The sequence below is a fragment of the Nicotiana sylvestris genome, chromosome 10, assembly GCF_000393655.2.
Source record: "Nicotiana sylvestris chromosome 10, ASM39365v2, whole genome shotgun sequence".
Taxonomy (NCBI): Eukaryota; Viridiplantae; Streptophyta; class Magnoliopsida; order Solanales; family Solanaceae; genus Nicotiana; species Nicotiana sylvestris.
The window spans coordinates 3,165,090-3,192,539 of record NC_091066.1 but is presented as its reverse complement, the minus strand read 5'-3'; the positions used below and the strand labels follow the sequence as shown (position 1 = coordinate 3,192,539).

At 34.8% G+C, this 27,450-nt stretch overlaps 3 protein-coding genes across 4 annotated transcripts; 2 read left to right on the top strand and 1 right to left on the bottom strand.

Annotated features, from left to right (window-relative positions):
- Positions 1-5,119: 5,119 nt before the first annotated feature.
- LOC104218533 (uncharacterized) lies at positions 5,120-10,622 on the top strand. 2 transcript variants are annotated; one of them, XM_009769065.2, is made up of 12 exons: positions 5,120-5,759; positions 6,336-6,538; positions 6,626-6,823; positions 6,903-6,974; positions 7,156-7,251; positions 7,325-7,404; positions 7,549-7,624; positions 7,968-8,178; positions 8,282-8,478; positions 8,826-8,931; positions 9,516-9,605; positions 9,717-10,622. In XM_009769065.2, exons 1-12 carry the CDS (start codon positions 5,240-5,242, stop codon positions 10,460-10,462), a joined length of 2,595 nt encoding a protein of 864 aa, XP_009767367.1. In that variant the 5' UTR covers positions 5,120-5,239; the 3' UTR covers positions 10,463-10,622. The 2 variants fall into 2 exon arrangements, with proteins under 2 accessions (XP_009767367.1, XP_009767360.1); XM_009769058.2 differs by having other exon boundaries at positions 8,823-8,931.
- Positions 10,623-11,365: 743 nt separating this feature from the next.
- Positions 11,366-14,267, bottom strand: LOC104218524 (probable anion transporter 5). Its single transcript, XM_009769047.2, has 2 exons — positions 14,070-14,267; positions 11,366-13,002 (listed from the first exon to the last, which is right to left on the bottom strand). Exon 2 carries the CDS (start codon positions 12,914-12,916, stop codon positions 11,588-11,590), a length of 1,329 nt encoding a protein of 442 aa, XP_009767349.1. The 5' UTR covers positions 12,917-13,002; positions 14,070-14,267; the 3' UTR covers positions 11,366-11,587.
- Positions 14,268-17,431: 3,164 nt separating this feature from the next.
- On the top strand, positions 17,432-20,369 carry LOC138880401 (uncharacterized). The gene is made up of 6 exons (XM_070160497.1): positions 17,432-17,509; positions 18,041-18,225; positions 18,387-18,858; positions 19,113-19,218; positions 19,380-19,723; positions 19,926-20,369. Exons 1-6 carry the CDS (start codon positions 17,432-17,434, stop codon positions 20,367-20,369), a joined length of 1,629 nt encoding a protein of 542 aa, XP_070016598.1.
- Positions 20,370-27,450: the final 7,081 nt, after the last annotated feature.

Genomic DNA, 27,450 nt, shown 5'->3' with positions numbered 1-27,450 from the left:
TCATCTTCACAAATTGGGGGGTTTATCACCCTCCAACTTGAGGGGGGCTGTTAGAGTATTAGATAAATGATGATGCTATCTTTGGGCTATTATTGTAATTTAGAATTGGCCCATGTTTATATTGCTTTGTAATTAGGTCACCGGGTCAAGGCCCACTATTTATAAGTGAGCCTCTCATTTTTGTAAGACGGATTTTCATTTTCACTCAATAGAAATACTTGCTTCTCTCTCGAAGCTTCTCTCTCGAAGCTTCTCTCAGGCTATGAACCCTATTCTAGATTTTATTATTCTCTTTGTAAATCTCTATACTTAACATCAACTCTTTAAGATCTAGAAAAAGTGCAATTATATATACCCATCAAAACTCTTTCCCTCCTCCAATATGGGACAATGTCCCTTTGTCAAAGAGGGAAATTCGAAAAATTTCATGTTCCCTCCATTTTCCATTCACTCTATTTTAAGCTCTAAGAAGCTTAAACCCAAGAGTCATAACGAATTATTGTTATAGAGAACATATATTATAGCAGAGCATTAAATTTGGTTTTGTAAAAAACCTGGCTTTTATAGTGAAATATTGTTATATAAGGATGTTTTTATAATGAGGCTAATTGTACATAATCAACTAATTTTGGGGGAAGTACACATATAGCTATTTTTAGGTGTTATTTAGGGTTTAGTCAGTACTTATTTTGTCCTGGAAATTTGAACTAAAAATCTTAACTTCAGCAATTTGTGTCCTGAAAATTTGAACTGAAAACTAAAATTCAGGATATGCTAGCTAATTTCTAAATAGCAACTCTCTAGAATGGCTACGTAGTGTCAATTCTACACTAATTTTTCAATTAATTGAAAGTTAAATATACTTAGCGAAACATCACAAGGGAATTCCTGTTAGCAGATTAATAACTAATTAAAACAATTTATTTTTATTTCTTCAATTTATTCCTATTCCAAGGCAAAAACTATACAATATCTTAATCAACCTTAAGAATAAAAACTAGCAATCGCAAAGTTTATGATTGATGCTCATGTCGTTGTGTGGCTGTCAACTTTGGTGTTTCGTGAGAATTTTCAGTGTTTGAAGGTCAACAAAGTTTCTTAGGTTAGGTAAAAAAAAAATATTAATGTAAGAATTTAACTATAAATTGTACTATTTTATGCCTTAATGCATGTGTACGCAGGTTTATAGTGAGGAAAAAGAAGAGAAAATAAAAATACGTGGGATAAAATATTCATGGAAGTAATCAATGAATAGAGTTGATGACAACTAGCAAGACAGTTTGGAATCATAAAAAGAGAGAAAAAAATAAAATAAAATAAAATAAAATAAGGGAGACAATTTGGGGAACAAATGACTTGATGTCCACCTCTATTGTTGAGGGTGGTTATATTATTGGGTGAAATTCAAAAATAATCAGATTTATAGGTGATAATGGAGAAATGGATACAGTTTTAAAAGTAATAGAAATTTAGCCATTTTTCATGTAAAGATAAATTTGAACGAAAACATTATTCAAAATTCGAAAAATATTCCAACATAATATACTGAAGTTCGAAATTTTTATATGTGAACTTCTAGCATAATATACTGGAGTTCTAGCATGTTGTACTAGAGTTCCAACGTAATATACTGGTCCAGCATAATATGTTGAAAGCTCATACACAGGTGTTTCAATCTCCAGTATATTATATTGGAACTTTTCGTGCTATTTTCACCATATTATTCGAACAGTAATTAAGTATGGTTTCAATTTAAGTATATACACTGGTCGTATAAAAAAATTTACACTATTTGTGTATTTAAATATATTGTAATAGAGAGCCTGACTTATTTTTTAGATGAAAAAGATCTGAAGCTTGTTTTTTTAGAGTAATGCTTGCCATGTTTGAAAATGAATGACGATAATGATGATGTTGATGATGATGAATAAAGGAGAAACTTAGTTCAACAAACCACAATCAGGTACCGAACATAGTTATTTTTGCGTAGACAATATTAAAAATTTATTAAATATATATAAATATTTAATCGTGAATAGTAACAAAGATGACCTAAGGATTCCATGACAAATTTAAAATCCATAAACTTCAAAATCTCGACTCTACTTCTGACCACAATATTTCCAGAAAGAAAGTATTGTAGTCTCACGAAGATAATAATTTTCTAATAATCTGAAAAAATGAGAGAGAAAAAAAAAAGAATTAGAAGAAAGAAGAAAAAGATGATGATGATAAATTAAGGGAATGATATTTAGTTCAACAAACCTGGCATTTTTAGAAGAGGTGTTGTACACTCACTAATTTAATAACTCTTTAAACTGCAAAATATAATTAGTGATTAATTCCACCAACATCATGTGTCAGTCAACAATAATACAATACATATAGCTTCTTAAATCTCCTAATTATAATTTTATTTTTCTGTGAAAATAGAGCTAGGATGAATAATGAAGCAAAACCAAATGGAATTTGGAAAATAAACAATTATTAATGATAAAAGTATCTATCACATATACATAGCTCAACGGGGGCGTATCCAGCTTTTTAGTATCAGTTTTATTTTAATCCAGTACTTTCAACACGGAACATAAAATTATGTATAAAAATTTACTAAAATTACAATAAATAGTTGATATAAACTCATAAAATTTAAATCCCGAATCTGCCTTTGTAGCTGAACGATTTTGAATTAAAAAAATAAACACTAAATCTACACCTTGGTGATATAAAATAATAATTTATGAGGAAATGTCATTCACTTACTGATTTAAAATTCCGGATTTATCTCGATTTGTTAGAGTATTATTTTAATTATAGCATTTATTAATTGTTACCTCACATTTAAGAGAGAGGGAGTGCTACGAAGCTGTCTACCTTTGTGACACAAAATATTATTCTCTTCTGTCCAAAATAAGTGGTTTTTTAGTTGTTTTCATACAGATCAAAAAATTTATTTTTTAACATTAATTAGCAACAAAATTAATCATTTTAACAGTTACTATCTCTTCACATAAACACTCTTAACACATACTCGAACACTATTTACTCCAAAGACAACGTAGGGAACAATAATTAATTCATTCTTAAAATCTGGAAAAATCATTTATTTTGGACCATAAAAAAAATATCAAAAAATTACTTATTTTGGACCGAATGGAGTTATATATTAACGTAATATCATTTAGAATTAAATTTCTGGATTTGCCTCGATATGTTACAGTATTTTTAATTTATAAAATTCCGCATTTGCCTCGATTTATTACAATATATTTTAATTTTAGAATTTATTAAAAGTTGTCTTCGTGTGACCTATAGATCACGGGTTCGAGCCGTGAAATCAGCTACTAATACCTACATTGCACTCTCTTGGGGTGTTGCCTTTCTTCGGACCCTGCATAAACACGAGATACGTTATGCACCGAACTGCCTTTTTGTTAAAAGTTACCTTACTTTTTCTTTGCCCATATTCCCCGAGAGGGGGGTGGGGTGGGGGGAGGGTGCAGTGAAGCTGCCTCGAAATTGGAATATGCAAAATCACGGGTGATCACTTTAGTCCAATTCACAAATCACAAGATACCATATAATAATTCTCAAAATAATGCCAAAAATTCCTACCCACCATAACCCCAACAGAAAAATAAATAAACATACATCTCCTATTATTTCTCAACTAAAAAATAAACGATAATTCAAAGCGAAGCAAAAGATAAACGTCAAACATCTCTTGTTTTTTCAAGCCTTTTATATAAAGGCAAATACCATAGGATACGGAATTAAGTTATACACTAATGTGATTCAACTTTTAAATTTAATGGATTCAATCTTTAAAATTCTTACCGTCGAACCTATTGCATTTATTAAAATTATGAGCTGAAAATTTAATATTTTTCAGTTGAATTATCGAGTCTATGTTGCATATGTTCGTAATTAAAGGCTTATTACTCTATCAGTGTAGTTTACTAGTGATCGCAAATTATTATTTTATTTCACAAGTTACCATATTAGGTTTGCTATGCGTTAAATGAAGCTATATACAGTCAAACTTCTCTATAACAGCATCATTTGTTCAATTGTTCTCATATTTTTTGGCTGCTATGGTGAGACGATATTGTAGAGGATATATATTATAACATAATATAAAAATCAGTTTCGAAATTTTTTTAGCTTTTATAGTGAATGACTGTTACATAAGAATGTTATTATAGAGAAGTGTGATTATACTGCGAATAGTACACAAAAACTAAACTCAATGTTAAGTTTTTGAGTGGGAAATTACACTGTATTAGCTATTTTGATAACAATTTGTGAATAGTGAATCCAACTTAGGATAAACATATATATAGTAAATTAGTAATTAAGAATTTTTAGTTATCATATATATAATAATCCATTCTAATTTTCTCTCTTTGTGCTGTGCATGTCCATATTTGAAAACTAAAATTTGTGAGAAAATCTTGGCACCATTTTCTGAGTTAACTTTAAACAACCTTCCAAAGATAAATAACACATCCGTGATTCTCTTCTGTCTATATCTCCTTATCTCCATTTTTTAAAAAATAATACCTTATCCTACATTTGTGTGTGTGTATATATATATATATATATATATATATATATATATATATATATATATATATATATATGTGTGTGTGTGTGTGTGTGTGTGTGTGTGTGTGTTGTGTATTTACGTATATAAATATCTCTTGTTTATGTCATAGGTATGAATATTTTGATTTGTAGTGAAAGACAAATCATTCATTCTTAACTTAAACTCCATTCTTTCTTCTTCTTTTGTTGTCTTTTTCTTGAATCTTTATTTTACTTCTAAGTAGTTCCAAACTATGGTGTTAACATTTTATTTGTACTTATGTTATCTTATTTTAATGGGGTTTTGATTTTCTTGGTTTTTTCTGCTTACTGTGTTTTTGGTTGCTTTTGCTTTCACTTGTGACAAAAAAATATCTATAAGTTGTGGATAATTTTTGTTATACAAGAAAAACAATTCTTGCCTTTCACGGGACTTTGGTATTTTAGTTGGTTCAATTGTCAACATTCTTTATTGATTGTTTGCTATAAATTGGTGGGGTTGGTTTTGCTCTCTTATTTATTCTACATAAAGATATGTTTTTTCTTTCCTTCTAATGTTCTTTAAAAAGTACATTTTTTATTTGAATTTTGAGCTTATAATGAGTTTTTCTTGATAGTTTTCTATCTTTTTTAGTTCATTATTTTGATCAAAATGAAGTCTTTAATGTTCTTGAAAATGTTGGGGTTGGTGTTTTTTGCTTTGTTATTTGGTGGTGTTATGTGTAAGGAATGTACTAACATTCCAACTCAATTATCATCACATTCACTCAGATATGAGTTATTATCATCAAAGAATGAATCTTGGAAAGAAGAGATGTATTCTCATTACCATTTGACCCCTACCGATGATTCGGCCTGGTCTAATTTGCTTCCTAGGAAGATGTTGAAGGAGGAGGAAGAATTTGATTGGGTGATGATGTATAGAAAGATAAAGAATTCTGGTGGTGTTAAAGGGATTGATGGTTTATTGAATGAGGTTTCACTTAATGATGTGAGATTAGAACCAAATTCAATACATGGAATAGCTCAGCAGACTAATTTGGAGTATTTGTTGCTGTTGGATGTTGATAGTTTGGTATGGAGTTTTAGGAAAACAGCTGGTTTGGATACTCCTGGTCAACCTTATGGAGGTTGGGAAGGTCCAAATGTCGAGCTTCGCGGTCATTTTGTTGGTTAGTCCTGTTTTATACCTTTCTGCATATTCAGTAATTTTTATTCATATAGTCGACTCACACTTGCTTGCGATTGAGGCATAGTTGTATTACTTATTCTCAATAACTGATCATGTGGTCATCAAATACTTATTAGTTCAAGTTAATGTCACTATTTTTTGTCAATGTCCTAAAACTATTCCAAAATGCCATTGCACCTGTGTCGGACCATCAAAAATACTATGTTTGGAGGATCCGACACACACCCTGTGACATTTTCGGAGAGTCAGGGCAAAATATCCTGAAAGCAACATTTTGTAGAATGACTTACAAGAATCTTTTTTTAATATGTTAAAGAATCACTCTTACTGACCTTTTGATTGCTGATTTAGGAAACAATTACGAAAAAACTATCAATGTTTAGTACTGGATTAGTGACCAGAATACTGCAGCATGAAAAAACTATCAATGTTTTTGTTTTTCAGTATGTTTATTTTCTGATCATTTAAGATAAGGTTTTGGCATTTGTACTCATTCAATTATGTGCTTGTATCGACGATATGATGTATTTATGTACTGATGTTGAATGTTGAAAAGGTCATTACCTTAGCGCCTCGGCACAGATGTGGGCTAGCACTCATAATGACAGCCTCAAACAGAAGATGTCTGCTGTTGTTTCTGCACTTTCTGACTGTCAAGAGAAAATGGGATCAGGTTATCTATCTGCTTTCCCTTCTGAACTTTTCGACCGTTTTGAAGCTATAAAACCAGTATGGGCACCATACTACACAATTCACAAGGTAAACTAGACTAATTTTGCTAAAAAGTTTTGTCTCTAAATCTGTTTTTGTTCTTAAATAAGTGACTTATTCCATTGGACTTGACAGATATTGGCAGGTCTGTTAGACCAGTATATGTTAGCTGGTAGCGATCAAGCTTTAAAAATGACTAATTGGATGGCCGAATACTTCTACAATCGAGTGCAGAATGTGATATCAAAGTATACCATTGAACGACACTGGCGATCTTTAAATGAAGAAACTGGTGGCATGAATGATGTTCTCTATAAGTTGTATAGTGTAACAGTATGTATAATATGTCGAATGAACTGACTTACCTTTTCTTATCCTTCTGGTTTAACCCTATCCTTTAATGGTTTTGCAGGGTAATTCAAAGCATTTAGTGCTTGCTCACCTATTTGACAAACCTTGCTTTCTAGGGCTATTAGCTTTAAAGGTGCAAATCACACTTCTGCACAACTTCTGATTCATTTGCTCGCACTGAAATGTCGTTTCTTGTATTTATCCTCATTGCCTTTTCTGTAATTGAACGTGTTATAATCAACAGATGATGGCAACAGGAAATTATAATGTATAATTCTTTTCTTTACGATTTTTGATGTCTTTTGTTGAAACAGGCTGATGATATATCTGGTTTTCATGCCAATACACATATCCCGGTTGTTATTGGATCTCAACTGCGTTATGAAATTACTGGGGATCCCCTATATAAGGTACATTGATTTGCTTTTCAAGTTGTTTGACAGGAATATCGATCTTTTTAAGTTATTGAACTTTGTTTGACAGGAAATTGGGACGTACTTTATGGATATCGTTAATGCTTCCCACAGCTACGCGACTGGTGGGACATCAGTTGGTGAGTTTTGGTAAGAGCCAATCTAAGAAACTTAACTTGATTGATAAATCAGTTTTGTTTCATGTTTGATTAACTACACTTCTTATATGCTCAAAATTAGCTCATCTTTAGCATTTTCGCTGATATCTTTCTTCTCTCGTACAATCCTGAACAGGTCAGATCCAAAGCGGTTGGCAAGCACACTACAAACAGAAAATGAGGAATCATGTACAACCTATAACATGTTGAAGGTGTGTCATAAGATATTGTGCCTTTGTTTTTCTCTTTTGCATTGCGTAGGGGAATGTGAGCCGAGGGTCTATCGGAAACAGCCTCTCTACCTTCAAGGCAGGGGTAAGGTCTGCGTACACACTATCCTCATCAGATCCCACTTGTGGGATTGCACTGGGTTTGTTGTTGTTGCATTGTGTAGGGGAATAGTGGATACGAGTTAATCAATTCATTTCTTCCTTCCTCGGACAAATGAGAGAGAGAAAGGGACTAAAGTACTTCTATTGCAGTTTATATTTGTTCATAGGCAAAGAACTAAGTGTTGTAAGTGAAATTTTTTTCTTTTTTCAAATATCTGTGTAGGTTTCCCGACACCTGTTCAGATGGACGAAAGAAATGGCATATGCTGATTATTATGAACGCGCATTAACAAATGGTGTACTCAGCATACAAAGGGGAAGAGATCCCGGAGTTATGATATATATGCTTCCTCTTCTTCGTGGTGGTTCTAAGGCTCGGAGCTACCACGGATGGGGAACACAGTTCGATTCTTTCTGGTGCTGCTATGGAACAGGTGTTGGAATCGATCCTCACGTTTTAATCCTTCCCTTTTTTTTCTGGCAAAGAAGTTATCTTCTCAAACTATAATGGTTGGTTTACCTTGTTTCCCTCTGTAGGAATTGAATCATTCTCCAAGTTGGGAGATTCTATATATTTCGAAGAGAAAGGGAATACGCCGAGCCTCTACATTATCCAGTATATACCTAGCTCTCTTGGTTGGAAGTCCGGGCAGGTATTGGTGAATCAGAAAATCGAGCCTGTTGTTTCGTGGGATAATCGCCTCCAAGTGACAATTACCATATCTTCAAACGGGGTACGCGTTCATTTTATCATGCTATATCTTCAGATTATTGCATTTATGTTTTCTCCCCAAATTTCATTTTCTACTTGCTGTCTAAATAGCAAGAAGGGGAGTTAATGTGACCAGGAGGTAACAGTATTGAGCCGTAGAAACAGCCTCTTACAGAAATATAGGGTAAGGCTGCGTACAATAGACCCTTGTGGTCCGACCCTTCCGCGAACCCTGTGCATAGCGGGAGCTTAGTGCAACAGGCTGCCTTTTTTGACTAAATAGCATGTATCTGTCATGCTTTTTACCTTGAGTACTGTCTTTTGGTATAGTTAGTAGATTATATTCTGTATAATTGTTTCTTTCAGCAGGCAACTGGTGTATCTTCAACATTGAACTTGAGAATACCAAGCTGGACATATTCAAGTGGTGCAAAGGCAACCTTAAATGGAAAGGATTTGTCTCTACCAACACCAGGTGTGACATTTTCTTTCATCTGATGCTGTTGCATTATCATCAAGTCATTTTCTTTACTTAGTTATCAGTTTTTCTATAGTTGGTACTCCTTCTGTTCCACTTTGTTTGGTACTATTTCCTTATCTGTCTGTTCCAAAAAGAACGACACTTTTCAATATCTTTTTAGTGAGAAGTTTTTATAACTACACAAATGCTATGACTTATTTAAGACCACGGGTTTTAAATGTCTTACTCCCTCCGTTCCAGTTTACGTGAACCTATTTCCTTTTTGGTCCGTTCCAAAAAGAAAGATCTCTTTCTAAATTTGAAAACAGTTTAGCTTAAACTTACAATTGTACCCTTAATGAGAAGCCTTTATAACCACACAAATACTTTGGGCCTCTTTTTGACTTGTTTAGGACCACAAATTTCAAAAGTCTTCATTTTTTCTTAAACTTCGTGCCCAGTCAAACAGGTTCACATAAATTGGAACAGAGGGAGTAGTTTCTTTCTTAAACTTTGTGTCAAGTCAAACTATGACAAACAAAGTGAAACGGAGAGAGTATCTTTTAAGGAAAAGTTTTAAGGTCTACTCGTCGATGCAGGTAACTTCCTATCAATCACTAAAAACTGGGGCCAAGGCGATAAAATCACTCTCGAGCTACCTATGAGTCTTAGAACCGAGGCCATTAAAGGTACTTCTTTAACTGTTTCTGGTGTTCTATCAGTTTCTATGTACCTGTTTCGCGTGGAGAAGAGATCTCTCGATTTTGTAACAGCTAACGAATTCTCGTATGATGTTTCAGATGATCGGCCTGAGTATGCATCTGTTCAGGCAATTCTCTACGGTCCATACCTTCTAGCTGGCCATTCTAGTGGTGATTGGGACATTGAAACAAAGTCAATCACTGATCTTTCGGACGTGATAACTGTCATTCCAGCCGACTATAATTCTCAGTTAATATCTCTTATGCAAGAATCTGTTAATGCAACATTTGTTCTTACTAACTCCAATCAGTCAATTCAAATGGAAAAGTTCCCAGAAGCTGGAACAGATGCTGCTGTTAGTGCTACATTCAGACTCATTTCACTTAACATGTCGTCTGTTAAGCTTTCAGAACGAAAAGATTACATCGGAAATCAAGTCATGTTAGAGCCATTTGATTTCCCTGGAATGTTCATATCTCATCAAGGGCAAGAACAAAGTCTTGGGATCGCTGCCTCCTCGGATGAGGGTGGTTCTTTGTTCCGTTTGACTGTTGGATTGGACGGGAAAGACGATACAGTTTCTCTTGAGTCTGAATCACAGAAAGGCTGTTTCATTTATACTGGTGTAGGTTACAAATCCAGTTCAACTGTCAAACTTAGCTGCAATTCGGAGTCCTCGGATGCTGGTTTCAAACAGGCAGCAAGCTTTAAATTGGGAAATGGCATTAATGAATATCATCCTATTAGTTTTGTGGCAAAAGGGGCAAAGAGAAACTTTGTTTTGGCACCATTACTTAGCTTGAGAGATGAATCTTATACTGTGTATTTCAACATTCAATCATAGACAGAGTGGTAGCCAGGAAGGTTAATGTTATTTCAGATGACAATAAAATCAAATATGTTAACTTCCAATATTATGTTTAGATAGGAGAAGCTGCTATGTATCTAGCCTTTAATCATGAAAAATGCTTGTCTAGTATTTATTTTAGTCTTCATTTTGAGAATCCTTTATTTGTCTTGAAAGAAGATTGTTGAGTATTTTGAATGAAATAGACCTGAAATGAATAGAGTAGAGGTATCAAATGGGCGGGTTGGACTGATTTTGGGTGGGTAAAAAATGGGCTGAGTCAATAAAAGGGGAGGTTATGACCCGCCCAAAAGTTACTTGGGTTGGGTCAAGATAGGCTAAAATTTGAACCATAGCCCAACCTGTCCAACTCTTATCAAGCTTTAATTAATGTGTGTCGTTTTCTTATGAATTGTTTAATTATCAAATAAGACTTTTTTTCTTTTGTTATGGTCATATATAACATATCAAATAAAAAAAGAATTATTTTTAAGATATCTCATCAAAATTACTCATGGATCAATTTTGGCTAAAAAGCAGCCCAACTTTAAATGAGCTAAGATGGTTTGGGTCAAAATGGGTTGAATTCAACAAATGGGCGGGGCAATGACCGGCTCAACCTTAGGATGGTTGGGCGGGCCAAATGGGTTTGGGCTCAAAATGCCACCCCTAATATAGAGTATTTCATACAGATGAACCAAACTTGTTTAGGATTGACGCGTAGTTGATTGATCTGTGATGAAAACATGTCCTTAGGCATTTAGGACTATACTTTCTTCTTCCCTACAGAAATCTGAAATTTACTGTTAAATTGTGTTAGCTACCAGAAATAACCAATATATGTAATGCCAACAGCTCATTCAAGAACCACAGCTCGAAAATAATTTAAGACTCAGTCAATTAAGCTGCAAATATATGCAGATAGAACCTTATGAATTAAACTTCAGCAATCAGCAGGCTTCAAAGAACTCAAGTTAAAATGTAAGAACAACCTCAATAGCTACTTACTATTTCCGACAACCTTCGAATTTGAACTGCAAATCCTAGACTATGTATATTTCCTCCTTGAGCTGCTTCTTCAAAGAATAAGAAAGATAAACCGCAATATACATGCAGAAAGCCTTAGTCGAAAATTCTCTCGCCTGTTGACAATGCTAGAAAAATAAAAGAACTAAAAATGCAGAGCAATCCCGGAATGCAAAACACTGCTGTCCAGCTTTCTGGACTTGTGAGATCCAACTGAGCGTCTTTAGCAGCTTCCAGTAGTCGACCAGTGAGATCAACTCCAATGATGCCAGCTAACGTACCAGCTGTATTTGAAATTCCCATAACAATTCCAGCATACCTTGGAGCTATATCCATGTAATTAACTGCGAACCCCGATCTTCCTAACGCCAAGAAACCAAGAGCCACGGAGGAACAAAATAGAGCCCCGCCAGATGTTCTAAAGTAAGGAAGAGCCATCAATGCAAGAGAAGCTACAACAAAACCCACTGTGTTTAAAAGCTTTCTGGTTTTAGTTATAGACAAGATTCTCCTTGTGACCAAGTGATCCGCAATCACTCCACCAATGTTTGAGAATATAAACATGTTAAAGTAGGGCATCATCTTGGAAAACCCCATTTCTTGAAGGCTGATCTCGAGACCCAATTCAAAGTATGTAGGAAGCCAGTTCATGAGCATATAAAGAGCATAATCAAAGGTGAAATAATTCACAACAATTGCCCAAACTGGTAAGCTCATGACAATTCGTTTCCATGGGATAGCTGGACTTTTGGTGGAATGTACTCCATTCTCTACTTTCATCTTTGAACTTCCTTTCGTGGGTAGCTGGGATTCCCCAAAGCCCGAAGCAGTTGCTTTTGGATGCTCAGAACGAGGTGGATCAACTGCATAACAGAACCAGAGAAGAGACCACATTGCACCTAAAGCCGCTTCAGCAAGAAACACAGATTGAGGACCCCTATACTTCACCAGACTGGGAAGCATAAGCATTCCTGTAGCTGCACCTAAGTACATTCCAGAAGTAGTAAAGGAAACAGATCTTGATCTTTCATGTGGTGGTACCCACTGTGCGAGGACAGTGTGGATGGACGGGAAAATGAAACCTTGGGCCATACCAACGAGCAAGCGGGCTATTATCAGGACCATCGTTCGGTTCGGGTCAAGTGGTACAAAAGCACATGTCAAAGACCATAAGAGAAAAGAAAGGAGGAGGACACGCCGTCCACCAATTTTTTGAGCTGCCCAACCACCAGGTACTTGTGAGCACGCATATCCATAGAAAAAGGTTGACAGAATTACACCTTTGCTAGTCTGACTTACTCCTGCAGCATCAGCAGCAGCAGTATACGCAATAGAAAAGCCCACCCGCTCTATGTAGCAGACAGAAGTGCAGATGAAGGTCAAAACTACAATTAAAAAGCGCTTTGGAAATCGACTGCTGCCCATGATTTGCTAATTTGTAAATGCAAGCCATCCACTAGACGGCTTGAATTTCTGTTGAGGTGATCCACTAAACCGTTATGTGCAGCAGGCTTGAAAATAATGGACAGAAGGAAGAATCAGATCAAAAACATTTAGCTGATTTACTAAATTTAATAATATAGAAACCAAACATTAATGGTAAATCATGCAAAAGAGCTCAAAGAAATTCCAAACAGGGGAATACCGGAAACAAGGGAAAACGCAACTGAAACAAATGGTACAACTCATATCTTGCATTTGAACTCACAATAACACTTCCAAAGAAATAACGTTCAAAGGATTGGCCATCATAAGAAGCTAACCATACAAAAGGTCACACCTTCTAATCTAAAATTCATCCAACCATATCTTTAGCATTGTTAGAGATCAGTTCAATATACCACCAAATTAGTCCCCTAAGTTTCTCAAAATTTGAACTTTCCCACTTAAAACTTCAAAAAATTCTTATTCCATCCCCAATTAAACACATAGTTTCTAAGTCCAACCAGCGCAAAATGGTTAAGAAAGACGGATCTTGAGCTTAACTCAATCTGAAAAACTAGCTTATGAGCTGAGGACTGTTCAAGACTATATAACGAGACAAAATCTCATTCCTTCAACCAATGTGAGACATTCTAACAACCCCACATGCTCAAGACCGGATACGGGGCCCAACATTGTGAAATACAACAACAAGGATGGATATGGTTCTGGAGCTTGGACCTAACTCAACCTCGAAAATTAGCTCATGAGGTCAACATTTTCCAATACCATATAACGAGACACCAACATATTCCTTCAACTAATGCGAGACACACTAACAAGAATCGAACCCCAATTCCCACTTCCAGCATTATATAAGAAGCAAGTCATACAAATAAAAATGTTAGTATAAACAAGAAAAAGAAGCTCTTTAAAATAAAAACAGAAAGTGAAACAATGAAAAAGATCTTATCTTTGACACCAACTTTTCAACATGTCAACTACATTTCCCCAAACCCCATCTTACCACAACCTTAAAATCTCAGAAAAATAAACCCCATTAATCAAATTAACAGAAATTCATAATACCCACAAGCTAAAAGATATAAAAGAATTACTCAAAATATACAGCAATATCAAGCTTAAGATTAATTACCCGAAATCAGAAGAACTTGGTACTGGGCATTTGCGAGATTATGAACAGTTCAGTGGAGATCAAGAAAACAGTGTCACTTCAATGGCCAAAAATCTTTAATTTGTTAATTCAAGCATTTTAAAGGAGGTGGGTGGGGAGGTCTGTACTGGGGCAGGTGTATAGTGAGAGATTTGAGAAAACGACAAAAATGATCCTTATGTTTGAGGGGTAGGTTCAAAGTTGTTCTTTATACTACACCGATCAGTTTTGGTCCTTAAGTTTGTGAAAATTTAATACTTTTTGTGGGCATTTTTTTTGGACAGAAGAATTGTAAAAATTTTATAAAAAAAAAAAAAGTGAAATTAGAGTTGTATTTGGTATGAATATAATTTTGGGTTATTTTTTGAAGTTTTATGATTGATCTGAGTGAAAATTTTAAAAAATAACTTTTTAGAGTTGTTTATAGACATCAAATTTTATTGGATCAAATCCATATAAAATTTGGCAAAATCCTAAATTTAAGATAATACAAGTAGAGTCCATCGAGTTTTCTTAAAGGCTAATCTACCTAAAACTCTAGCTTGGAGGGTACTCTACCAAAACCCTAGTTACACCTGTCATACCTCCTTTTTACGCACCCCGAGAGGTGAGCAAGGGAGTTTTTCCAATTAAAGGACAACCGACACGAGATTTATTATTAAGAAATTCATAGTCGTCACTTGGGAGATTTATGGTGTCCCAAGTCACCGGTTGAATCCCGAATCGAGGAAAAGAATGACTTTGTTTAACAGTTCGCGAACCAAAAAATCCAAGTAAGGAATTTTGTTAACCCGGGAGAAGGTGTTAGGCATTCCCGAGTTCTGTGGTTCTAGCACGGTCGCTCAACTGTTATAAATGGATTAATTATCTGATTTTAAATAGACGAAATGTGGTATGAACGGGTTAACAAAGAGACCGTGCACAAATTTGGTTGAATTCAAATGATATCCATGCCCCAAGCAACGAAGGGCCATGGTGCCGACATTGTGTGCAATTTCGATGGTGGAGAATGAATCAAAACTCCGTGTATCTGGCATTGATGACATTTGCGCCTAATATTTGTCCCGGACATCAAATACGGCCTAAGAAACCATTGCCACCGCCCCGAAATGACCAAATTATATTTTTTGGCTTTTTATAGTCATAAAACTGCAAATCCGCGCGAGTCCCAAATTTTTGTGTGCTATAGCCCATGCCTCCCGCCTTGGGCCCGGATGGATCCGTCCTGGAATCGCCTAATATTTGTCCCGGACATCAAATACGGCCTAAGAAACCATTGTCACCGCCCCGAAATGACCAAATTATATTTTTTGGCTTTTTATAGCCATAAAACTGCAAATCCGCCAGACGAGCGGACATCTGAGCTCAGCAGCGCATTTACTATTTGGAGATGGATGGCGCCAGACAGGGTAAAGAAAAACTGATACAATCTCGCTCCATGGTGAGCCAATAATAACCTGCTCGGAGAATTTTCTTTGCCAGCACATACCCGCTCATATGTGGTCCGCAAACTCCTGAATGTACTTCGGACATGACAGCCTTAGCTTGTCTAGCATTTAAGCATCTTGGGACCATGGGTCTACCAAGTTTCTTACACAATGTCAATCGAGAAAGTTCCAGAGGGGAAGTGTATCCCAAATTCGGAGATAACCGCTGCATCAGTCATAGTAGCGTATGAAATGTTGAAGAATGGTTTTGTACCAGGAAAGGGTTTGGGATCGGCTCTGCAAGGCATCATACAGCCCGTGTCTCTTCCCGAAACCTTGGGAACATTTGGTCTAGGATTCAAGCCCACAGTCGCAGATGTAAAAAGAGCCAGGAAATTGAAACAGAGGACATGGGTCCCTCCAAAGTCGGTCCGACGTCTTGGTCCTTAAGTTTGTGAAAAGTTAATACTTTTTGTGGGCATTTTTTTTGGACATAAGAATTGTAAAAATTTTATATAAAAAAAAAGTGAACTTTTTTTTTTCAAGTGAAACTAGTATTTAAAAATTAGAGTTGTATTTGGTATAAATATAATTTTAGATTGTTTTTGAAGTTTTATGATTGATCTGAGTGAAAATTTTGAAAAATAATTTTTTAGAGTTGTTTGTAGACATTAAAATTTTATTGGATCAAATCCATATAAAATTTGGCAAAATCCTAAATTTAAGATAATACAAATAGAGTTCGTCGAGGTTTCTTAAAGGCTAATCTACCTAAAACCCTAGATTGGAGAGTACTCTACCAAAACCCTAGCTACACCTATAAAAGGGGGTCACATATTCGTTTTCAAAGCATCTCGAAATTCCATAAAAATTCATGAAATATTCACAAAGAGATCAAAAACATTACATATGTCTTTCCCAAAGCCATCAAAGTGATCAACGAATGTTTTTCCATAACCTAGATAGAAGAATTAAGGGAACAAATAGAATTGTACCCGCATCCTTTTATTAATAAAATTATATTTCTTCATATTTATATTGTGGTTGCAATTTATTTTTGTATCACAAATAATTTGTTACAAACATTGTTATTTTTGGTATCTTTTTTGTGTCTAGTGCAGTTTTGTTTTGCATTTATTCTGATTTGATGGTACTTAGACTTTAAGATCAAATATTTTTTTCTACAATTTCCTTCAAATCTAACAAACATAAATTGTTACTATTTAACGAAAACTAAAAATCTTATTTTTTTTATAAACTTAAAATACCATAATTACTTTGTACTATATGCTTAAAAAAATTCTACTTTGAACCAAACATAAGAGATTATTATCATTTTCTTCTCTTATTTATTGCAAAAAGCGCTGGGATATTCCTATACTATATATGAAACCTTATTACCAAAAATGTGCATAGTTTCTAATTTACCCGCCCTATCTATATTTTTTCTACAGTTATTATACCAATCATTAAATACTAATTAATAGTAGTTGAATCTTCATAATTTGTCGAGCTAAAATTCAGGAACAGAATCTTCTAAAAAGATTTGTCGTAAATCAGATCAAATCATATCACGGAAATCTTTTATCTTCAATTTATAATCAAATTCTATTCTTCAATATTCTCACAATCGCTACAAATCAAAATCTCAGTTCGTCGAAATCAGAAGCGTAATTTCAAATTGTAGAAATCAGTTCTGCAAATCTCAGTTTGTCGACATTTTTCCTCAATCCACTAATCAAAAAAGCGATAAATTATTCAACAAATTCAAGTCAAATTGTAGAAATCAATTCTGCCGATTCTCTGTTCTTCGCCTTTTTTTCTTAATCAAAAAAATCAAAAAAGCGACAAAATATTGAACAATACCTCAGCAACGACACGCAATCATGTCCAAAATCCCAATCATGCTACATTTTAATGGCAATTAGGATATCTAGGGCAGATCTAGAGATTTTCAAGTTGATGGCACTGTGCTTGATGAGGATGCAAGTTACAGTATGTTGATTTCTACAATTGCGGAGCAATTAATGATTGATACTTCGGAAAAATTTGTAGAAATCAAATACATTGTGAATGAGAATTGTCCTCCAATGGAGATTAGGAATAATATGGAGGTTAGTGTGTATATGGAGACAAAAAAGGAGAATAAAAACTTAGGATCGTATCCGTTACTCATAAGTGTACGAGATTTCAATATGGAATTGTCTATTACAAATGAGAACACAAGTGCAGGTTTGTTATGTTTCAAATTCTATGGAAGTCTGATTTTACGATAATATCTACAAAATTCCCACATTTATCTACAAATAAACTACAAATCAGTTTTAAGATGTATAAAGCAATATTGTTTTCATGCTTATCAACAAAATTACTACATTTATACTACAATTAAGCTACAATCCATGTTGGAAAAAAATTGACTACAAAATTTTCTATTCATCTACAATTTATCTACAAAGATTCTACAAAATTATATATGACACTGTTTATCTTTATTTTCATGCGGGTTCGTCTGGGACAATACAGTTACTTGATATGCCAGTCTCTCCCTTCATAGAGGAATATCAAAGTGAAATAATAACTGAAGGTACACAAAATGTTATCGAAGAAGCACAAGTGTATCAAGACAAGCAAACAATTGCAACTGCAATGAGGCACTATTCTGTCATGCACAAGTTCCAATTCAGGGTTAAAAGATCTAGTCACAGAAGGTATGAAGATATTAATTGTGAAAAAACCTTTATAAACAGTATTTTCCTTGTGATATGTAGATGAAAAGTAGTTATATTTTATAGCATGTTACTTTATGTTAAAACAGTCATTTTGTTAAATCTACATTGATAACCTGTATTATAAATGTATTTTTTTGTAGCTACTGGCTCATATGTATTGCAGAAAACTGTAATTGGCACTTCAAGACAACATCAATTAATGATTCTACAATGTTCAAGATCAGGAGTTTCAACCGACAACACACATGCACCTTAATGGACGATACATTCATACAGCGCAAACGTACTACAGTTGTAGTTGGTAGCATGGTCATGCCAAAGTATTGTGATCCTAAGACAGTTTACACACCAAAGGACATACAAACTGACATGTTGTCCCAACACGGAGTGAACCGAAGCTACATGCAAGCATGGAAGGCAAAGAAAAAGGCTTTACAGTTATTGAGAGGTCATCTGGCTGACTCCTACAACAAATTACCAAATTATTTTTATATTCTTGAGAAGACGTATCCTGGTTCAGTTGTTAAACTGAAGAAGACAACAGATGAATGCTTCTTATATGCATTTGTTGTTCTTTGTACATCAATAAGTGGTTGGAAATATTATGGACCAGTAAGTGGTTGATGGTACATTCTTAAAGACAACATACAGGGGGATTATGCTGACAGCAAGCACAATGGATGTAGCCGGTAAAATTGTAGTTATTTTGTAGACAGTTTATAAATTGTAGATACATTGTAGATATTTTGTATGTATGTATATATATACACACATATATATATATATTAATTTATATGTATTTGTGTTTTCATAGAAATTTTCAAATCTGCCAGTTAAAGTTAATTATTTTTTAACTAATAATGTAGGTACAATATTGCCTTTGGCATATGTTGTGGTTGATTCGGAAAACAACGCATCGTGGAAGTAGTTTTTTGAGCAATTCAAGCAAGCATATGGTGAAAGAACTTCAATGTGTGTTGTTTCAGATAGGAATAAGAGTATCCTGAAGTCAACATCAATTGTCTATCCGGGCGTGCCACACTACTCTTGCCTGTGGCATATTTGGACAAATATAAGGGCAAAGTTCAAGAATGGTCATCTACAATTAAATAAATTGTACTTTGCTACATCAGGGTCATACACTCTGGATGAATTTAATGAAAGGATGTCGAAGATTGAAGAGATAGACCCACGTGTTAAATCATACCTCTATGATATTGGTTATCATAGATGGTCAAGAGTACATGCAACAATGAATAGAACTTGGACTATGACATCAAACATTGCCGAGTCGTTGAATGTTGTAACAAAAGAGGCAAGAGAGCTGCCAATATTTGACCTATTAGAGTATATGAGGACACTTCTTGAACGTTGGACGAAAGAGAAGTTATTGAAGGCAAAGGGTACTTTCACATATCTTGGGTACAAATTCAACAAAGAATTGGAGAAAAACAGTACATTATATCAGAAACTCGGGGTAAGATATGTTTCTTTGGTGCAGAAAATTAATTAATTAATATACATTGTTTCCAGATTGTAGATAAATTGTAGACAAATTGTAGTTAATTTGTAGATTGTAGATAATTTGTAGATATAATTGTAGATATATTGTAGATAAATTGTAGATAATCTATTTTTATGAATGTAAATATTTTTTTCTGTTTGTTATGTAATTGTAGGTGAGGACTTCAACAGATCATATCCATACTGTGATAGATGGTGTGAAGCGGTTCATTGTGTGTCTTAAAAACAAGAAATGTAGTTGTGGCCAGTTCCAATTTGATGAACTGCCATGTCCGCATGTTTTGGCAGCTCTAAGGCACAGGAATGAAACTTATAAAAACTATTGCTCTCCGTATTACACAAGGGAGAGCCTGCTGTGTACATATGAAATATCAGTAAATTCCCTTCCTGATGAAAGCAAATGGAATGTGCCACAACATATATCTGATGAAGTAGTAAATTCACCTATGGGAGAGAAAAAACAGCCAGGAAGACCTCAAAAGGAAAGATACAAAACATATGATGAACTAAAGTCAAAGAAGTACAAGGTGTCATGTGGCAATTATGGAGGTGAAGGGCATAACAAAAGATCTTGCAAGAATGCACCCAAAAAGAAATAAATATCATGTATTTAGAATAGTATTTCAAAATAATTATTAGTGTGTTCAAGTTAACAAAATTTTGTGTGTAATCGTTTAAGTTTTGAAAGATCATAATGTAGTTAACTTCAATTTGTTTCTGTGTTTGTTAACATGTTTTTCTGTATTGTGTCAATCATCTACCTCCAATTTTTTACATTATGTATATAGCAGTTAATATTTATTATCTACAATATAACTACAAGTTAAAAAAAATTAATGTAACTAGAACTGACAGTTATATACAGAAAGTAAATACAACTAGAGGTATTCCCTACAAATTATATACATATTCAACTATAAAATTATATACAATCTCAACATTCAGTGTTTTCAGATTGTAGATAATTTGAAGTTCTTTTGTAGATAATTTGTATTCTAACAACATAATAACTACTTTTAAGATAATGAAGAACAAGTGTTGTAATTATTGTAAGCACGTGATTTTTGCCCTATGAAAGAATTACTCTCAAAAAATTCAAAAATAAAACGATTTTTCCTTGGTCTGCAATTTTTGAATTTTTGTGGTATTTTTGTATAATTATTTGTATTTTTGTCTATGCATGTTTATTTGTTTAAATTAATAAAAATATAAAATATGTCACATTTTCATTTAGTATTTAAGTTTGTTTTACAAAAAAATGAGAAAATCATAAAAAATAATGTATGTTGCATTTTAGCAGTTAACGTCTAAATTGTGTGATTTTATCGTTAATTGCTATTTAAATGTGCGATAATAGTTATTGGAAATTATTTAGTATTTTTGATAAATTAATTTAGTTTATAACTTAATTTAGAATTTTAGTTTTATTAATTAGAAAATAGAAGAAAATAGAGCAAAAAATATAAAGAAAATCGGAATTGGGCCTCTTCTCCAAATTTCAAACCACAGGCCCAAAAAATACACAACCTTCCCCATGACCCGGTCCATTTCAACATGGGTCGACCCGGTCCGCCCCATAACTAAACTATCCGCCCAACCCCCTCCCATTTTTCATTTCTTGTTGAAATCCAAACATAAGAAACCCTAAAACTACCCGCCCCCCTCTCTTTCTTCTTCTCCTTCCCAACCCAGGCTCCTATGGCTTCCCCCCCCCCCCGCTGCATTGCTGCTTCTTCTTCTGCTCCGACCAGCAACTGCAACCACCCAAACGCTGATGCTGCTCGACAACCACCACGACTACCCCTTCACCACCCTCATCGACCACGATAACTCCAGTTGTCATGGCTGCCCCACCACCCCTGCTGCGTCGTCTTCATCGCACCATCATCCGTCGAGCTCCAGCCATCGTCGACGAACATCGTCGCCGCGTCTCAAGAAGCCATCGCTGCTGCTTCACCTTCTCAAACGACCCCTCCAGCAAACCCAAACAACCACAGTCCTCACGTCCACCACGACCATGTCGGACGACCACCTGAACTTCCAGCCCGTCGTTGCTGACCATGGACGAGCTGCAAGCTCGTCGCTGTTGCTTCTTCTGCTTCACTGCCTCCCGGTTAGCCATGGCTTCCCCATCTCGTTGTTGCGTCTTCTTCAGCTACCTCCAGCTGCTGCTGCTTCTGCTTCACCTCGACTGCTGCTACGTCTTCTTCATCCTTCACCTCGACTGTTGTTGTCCGCTGATTTCCTTCTTCAAGTCCGTTTATGTCAAGGTTTTGTTGGTTTCGTTTAAGTTCGTTCGAGTTCGTCATTGGTCATTTACGGTCAGTTGTTCTAAGTTTTATTTCTTCCGTATTTTTGTTTGATATTTTCAGATTTGAAATTAGTATAAGTTTGATTCTTTTCTTGTTCGTTATTTTCACTTTGATTATTTCTTCAGTTTGTTTCATTTTTTCTTATTTATTTTTTGATAGAAATTGATTAGCTTAATTATAATGTTGCTAGATTTAAGTTGAAGATTTAATTAATTATTTTTCAGTTTGTTTTATTAATTTAAAAGGATTTAATTTTAATGTAGAAGGGTGTTAGTTTAAATCGCTTGAATCTGTTGTTTGTTGTTTAATATAGATTTAATTCGTATTCATTTTGTTTAAAGTTCGTTTTTAATTCAGTGATTTAATGTGAAGTTATGTTTTGGTTTTTAATTTTTTGATTCAATGTATCTTTGTTATAATTTTGTTGGATTTAATTTAAAAAGATCAATTGATTATTTGAAGTTTAGTGATTTGAATATGTTTATTTGTTTTGTTTAAGCTTAATTCGAGTTTAATTCGAATTTGAATAAAACTTGCTTGTTATTGTTGTTGAATCTTTTCATTTATGTCCATACTTTGTTTGATTGTTCTTGAATCCGAAATTAGTATAAGTTTGATTTTCTTGTTTGTTGTTTATCATTTTTGATTATTTCTTCAGTTTGTTTCATGATCTTGTTTAGTTTAATATAGAAATTGTTGGTTGTAATGTTGTTAGATTTAATTTTAAGTTCAAATGATTATTGAATTTAGAAATCTGAATATACTTGTTTGTTGTTGTTGTTGTTGAATCTGAAAGTAGGTTTGTTTGTTGTTAAAAAATATTGTTCAATCAAAATAATTTTAGTTGTTTCTTTGTTGTTCATCATTTAGTTTGAATTTGTTGTTGAAAATTGTTTAGAAATTGGTCATATTTGCTGTATTTTGGTTGAAATTAATTAGGTGAATTGGTTATAGTTGATGGGGGTAGTTTGGTAATTTGCAGTACGTTCAGAGGTAAAATGGTAATTTCAGTAAGGTTAAAGGGGTATTTTTGGAATTAAAATTCTGAATAATTATTTATTTTGAGTGCTTTGTCAATTAGGATTAAAATAATCAAGCATGGGGGACAAGACATAATGGGGGGGAATAATGTATTTGTTTAATGTAAGCATGAGGAACAAGACATAGTGGGATTGCGGGGCTCAAGAAAAGTTGTTTAAATAAATAATAATTGTATTTTCTATGTAGTAGTGGGTTTGGTAGGAGAAAGTGGTTATTTTAATAATTGATTAAAGGGTTTGAGATGTGAGATAAATAAGAGACTTGATCAGATTTTGAGAGGTGGAGAAGAAAAAGAGGACAGAAAGAAGATAGAGAGAGAGAAAAAAAGGGAGCTGAATATTGAAGAGAGAAAAAATTCCGGAAATATTAAGACTTCCAAACATACAAATAAAAACATTCTGGAAATTAAAAGAGATAGTAGTATACACCTGATATACAATTTAAATATTCTGATATACGGATTCAGAAATTAAGGGTTGAACATTAATTAGTCTTTCAAATCTGAAAAGATTCCCTTGGCTTCTGTCCGTTGATTGTTGTCGGTATGTCTGGATTTTTATCTTGATTTCAAAATCTGTCAGTGGTTTCTCGTTGCTGGTTGTTACTGGCTGTTGGGTGTTGTTGTTGTTGTATGCTACTGAATTTCTGCTGATCTCCCTTTTCTTTTGCTTCCAATATCAGGTACACGACTATAATACTAGCTATTGCAAGCTAATAATGTGGAAGCATGAACACATATGAAGAATGGAATTTTGAAGTGTTAATTTCGCTTTTTCTTTGTTCCTTTTATTGATTGTATTTGGGCTATTTCATGTATTACTGAATAATAATTGGAATAAGAGAAAATAATATAAGTTAGTCTTTAATGAATCGGTTTGGCAAAACGGGTTAATTCACTAGTTATGAAGGTTTTAAGATTATCAACAATAGGTTAATTGTCACGACCCAAACTGAAGGGCCAGGACTAGCACCCGACCACACTTGCCGAGCACCAACGTACATTTCATCTAACCTTCATTATTATCTTTTAGGGTTGACGAGATCAATATAAATGGTAGACCTAGATCATGGACAACCAGCAATAAAATATGACGGCATGAACATACATAGCAGGGGATGACCAGACAATCAAGAAACTACATATAAGGTATGAGTTACCACGCTACTATGAAAGACTATACAACAAAAACTAGCCGACAAAGCATACCAAACTATACATGAGCCGACACCTGTCTATGAGCCTCTAAACAAACATAAGTGTTGCAACATAGCCGGAACAGGGCCTGACATACCCATAATGTCTATAACAAAAATTGCATACCAAGACCAAGGCAAGTTCGGAGAAGGGATCTCGCCAATCACCGCTGAACTGGACAGTCTACTGTGGTGGGGGAGCTGCACCTGCCTGTCTATCAGGACCTGCAGCACGACATGCAACGTCCACAAATAAAAGGACGTCAGTACGAATAAAGTACTGAGTATGTAAGGCCAAGGAACCATAAATACAATCAGTAATGTAAGCAAGGATAGAGAATATACAACCTGTAACATCTTAGTACCTCTGAGGGCTACTTACATGAAATGCATGATACATATGTATAAATACATAAACCTTTAAAGCATTCGCCTCTGTGGGCATCATCATCATCATATCGTACCCGGCCATAATAGGCTCGGTAGAATCGTACCCGGCCACGTGGAGCTCGGTAAAACCCAACTGATCAGTGGTTGCACAATAGGTGTCGTACCCGGCCAACTATAGCGTGGCTCGGTAGAGTAAAATAGATACATATATATAATGCATGCTCGACTCATGGAATCACATTCTAAACCTTTCGGAGTGACGTAAGGTCGGTATCCTCTATACACGTTATTAGGACTAACTCTTCACTATGAACCTTATAAGATTTAGGAAGTACGAACAACATTGATAACATAAGAATAAGAGAAGTAACATTAACATCAATCGTTCCATAAGAGGGAAAACAATGTAAGTACTGCTAGCTTCTAAGAGTAGAGTATCTTGGAAGCTCGTTCATTACATTATGTACAATCGGAGTCGTGCAAAAGAAGGAAAGGGATAGCCTCACATACCTTGTATATACTGCCCCAATTTCAAGCTATGCAATTGTCAAAACTCCTTAGTCTACAATAAGAGAAACGATACTATCGTTATCATTTAAGCGTCATAACTATTATGTATCGACCACAACCTATTTTACGATGAAACGGACAGCACCTCCCCTATATATATGACCTCACACCATTCAAAACAGTCACCAAACAGCCCAAACAACATCAATAATAAACGTATTGAGCCTCCCAAAATAGTCCACACACAGCCTAATCACTCCATACATACGACGACCACCGTAGTCGTGTCAAACAACCTAGAAATGTTACGAATAACTATCAGCCCATAACCCTACATATATATGGTGTTTCTACACACCCTTCCTCCTCCAAAACTCCACAAGATAGTAGTAAAATACGCAGCCCAACAACAACGCAAAACAGTCCACAAAACAATAACATTACTACCAAGCCTTTCGATATATATCTCACAAGTTCTAGCTTCAATGGCTTAGCCGCAACTTGGATAATCTTAAATACATATAGAGTAAGAGGTTCCTTACCTTTATATAGAAATAACAACTCCAATTTGACCTTAAATTTCCATGAAATATCCCTCCAATGCTGCCACAACAACAAAAAAGTGAAACTAGCGATCAATTAGTGTTTTTCGGCACTAGAATCACTTTAGAAGGCTTGAAATCACCTAGGATTGATATTAAGAACATGAGGGAGTATTTACAGAACATAAACCCTTTAAAACAACCTCCCACACGAGCTGAAACGACACAAAAATGAGCAACAACAAGAAGAACAAGAGACTTACTAGCGCCACGGAATTCCCGACACTTGATTTGTGTTGTTTGCCCTTTTTTTGGGTCTTGAATCTTGAGAGAACCTTGAGAGGATGTTCCTAGGGTTCTAAGGTCTGAAAATAGTGAAAATAAATGACTTAAAACGGGTTGGAGGCATCCTATATAGGTCCAAATATCTTAAACCAACTTAGTGGGCCCCATAGAGAGGTGTTTGGCGCAGTCTCGCGAAAATGCGAATATCTCTCTAGTACGAGATCGTATCGATGAACGGTTTAATGAGTTGGAAACTAAACTCATAGATCTTTAATTTGGTTGGTAGATCACCCCGTAATTCCTTGTAAATTATGAGAAAAGATTAGAAACATTTGACCCAATGTTTAAGTAAAATTATGAACCTAAGTTGCGACAACTTTTGTCGACTTTTGTTTCATAACTCGTTTGACTTCATGACTTATGATACGGATATTATATGATTAAAATACCTTAATAAATGACCTCTTGAGTGTATTAAGCACCGCTAGATTACCTGAAAATACGAGTTACAACATCCTTGATTCGTTTAACTTCTAATACTGGTTAATCACCCTTATACACTCTTGTATCACTTAAGACCAATAGGATTGACTTCTTATCATCTCAAAGATAATTCCTTCTTGGATTTATGTTAACTAATATATGGCATGAACTAACACATGTGGATATGGGTTGTAACACCCTCCCCCCTTAGGAACATTCGTCCTCGAATGTAAGGGTTTATAGGGAGTTTAAATCATCGTGGATTCCAATGGAAATTTCCGATCAATTTTCCCCTATAAAATGGTCACTAGCAAAACTTGCAAGTAATTAAGCCCAACATATGGCTTCACAAGGCTACACAAAGCATTATGCGTATTTACATTATCTACATATCACCATTTTGTATTAAGGAGGAGTATTCTCAAATTATTGCTTACCTCATAGAGCCGTTTCTTCTTCCAATGTATCCTGTCTTCCACCAGCATCCTTGTTATCTTCATTCTGGAATAAGTAAGGGTATTTAGACTTCATCTCCTCTTCTGCTTCCCATGTCATTTCTTCCATATTTTTGTTCCTCCACAATACTTTGACGGAAGCTACATCTTTTGTTCTCAGCTTGCGGACTTGCCGATCTAATATCGCCACTGGCACTTCTTCATATGATAGGTCCTCTGTAACTTGTACATCTTTGATAGGGATGACTCGAGAAGGGTCTCCAATACATTTTCTCAACATAGATACATGGAATACCGGGTGGACAAATTCCAATTCGGATGGCAATTCTAACTCATAAGCAACCTGTCCAATCCGTCGAAGAATTTTATACGGCCCGATATACCTTGGACTCAGCTTACCTTTCTTCCCAAAACGCATAATACCCTTCATTGGTGAGATCCTCAGGAAAACCCAATCACCAACCTCAA

Coding starts and splice junctions, on each gene's coding strand:
- LOC104218533 (XM_009769058.2), top strand. CDS start 5,240: ATGAAGTCTTTAATGTTCTTGAAAATGTTGGGGTTGGTGTTTTTTGCT. Junction 6,824..6,902: donor ATAAGTTGTATAGTGTAACA/GTATGTATAATA, acceptor ATGGTTTTGCAG/GGTAATTCAAAGCATTTAGT. Junction 6,975..7,155: donor TAGGGCTATTAGCTTTAAAG/GTGCAAATCACA, acceptor TTGTTGAAACAG/GCTGATGATATATCTGGTTT.
- LOC104218524 (XM_009769047.2), bottom strand. CDS start 12,916: ATGGGCAGCAGTCGATTTCCAAAGCGCTTTTTAATTGTAGTTTTGACC.
- LOC138880401 (XM_070160497.1), top strand. CDS start 17,432: ATGGCAATTAGGATATCTAGGGCAGATCTAGAGATTTTCAAGTTGATG. Junction 18,859..19,112: donor GTTGGAAATATTATGGACCA/GTAAGTGGTTGA, acceptor CTAATAATGTAG/GTACAATATTGCCTTTGGCA. Junction 19,219..19,379: donor TATGGTGAAAGAACTTCAAT/GTGTGTTGTTTC, acceptor TTGCTACATCAG/GGTCATACACTCTGGATGAA.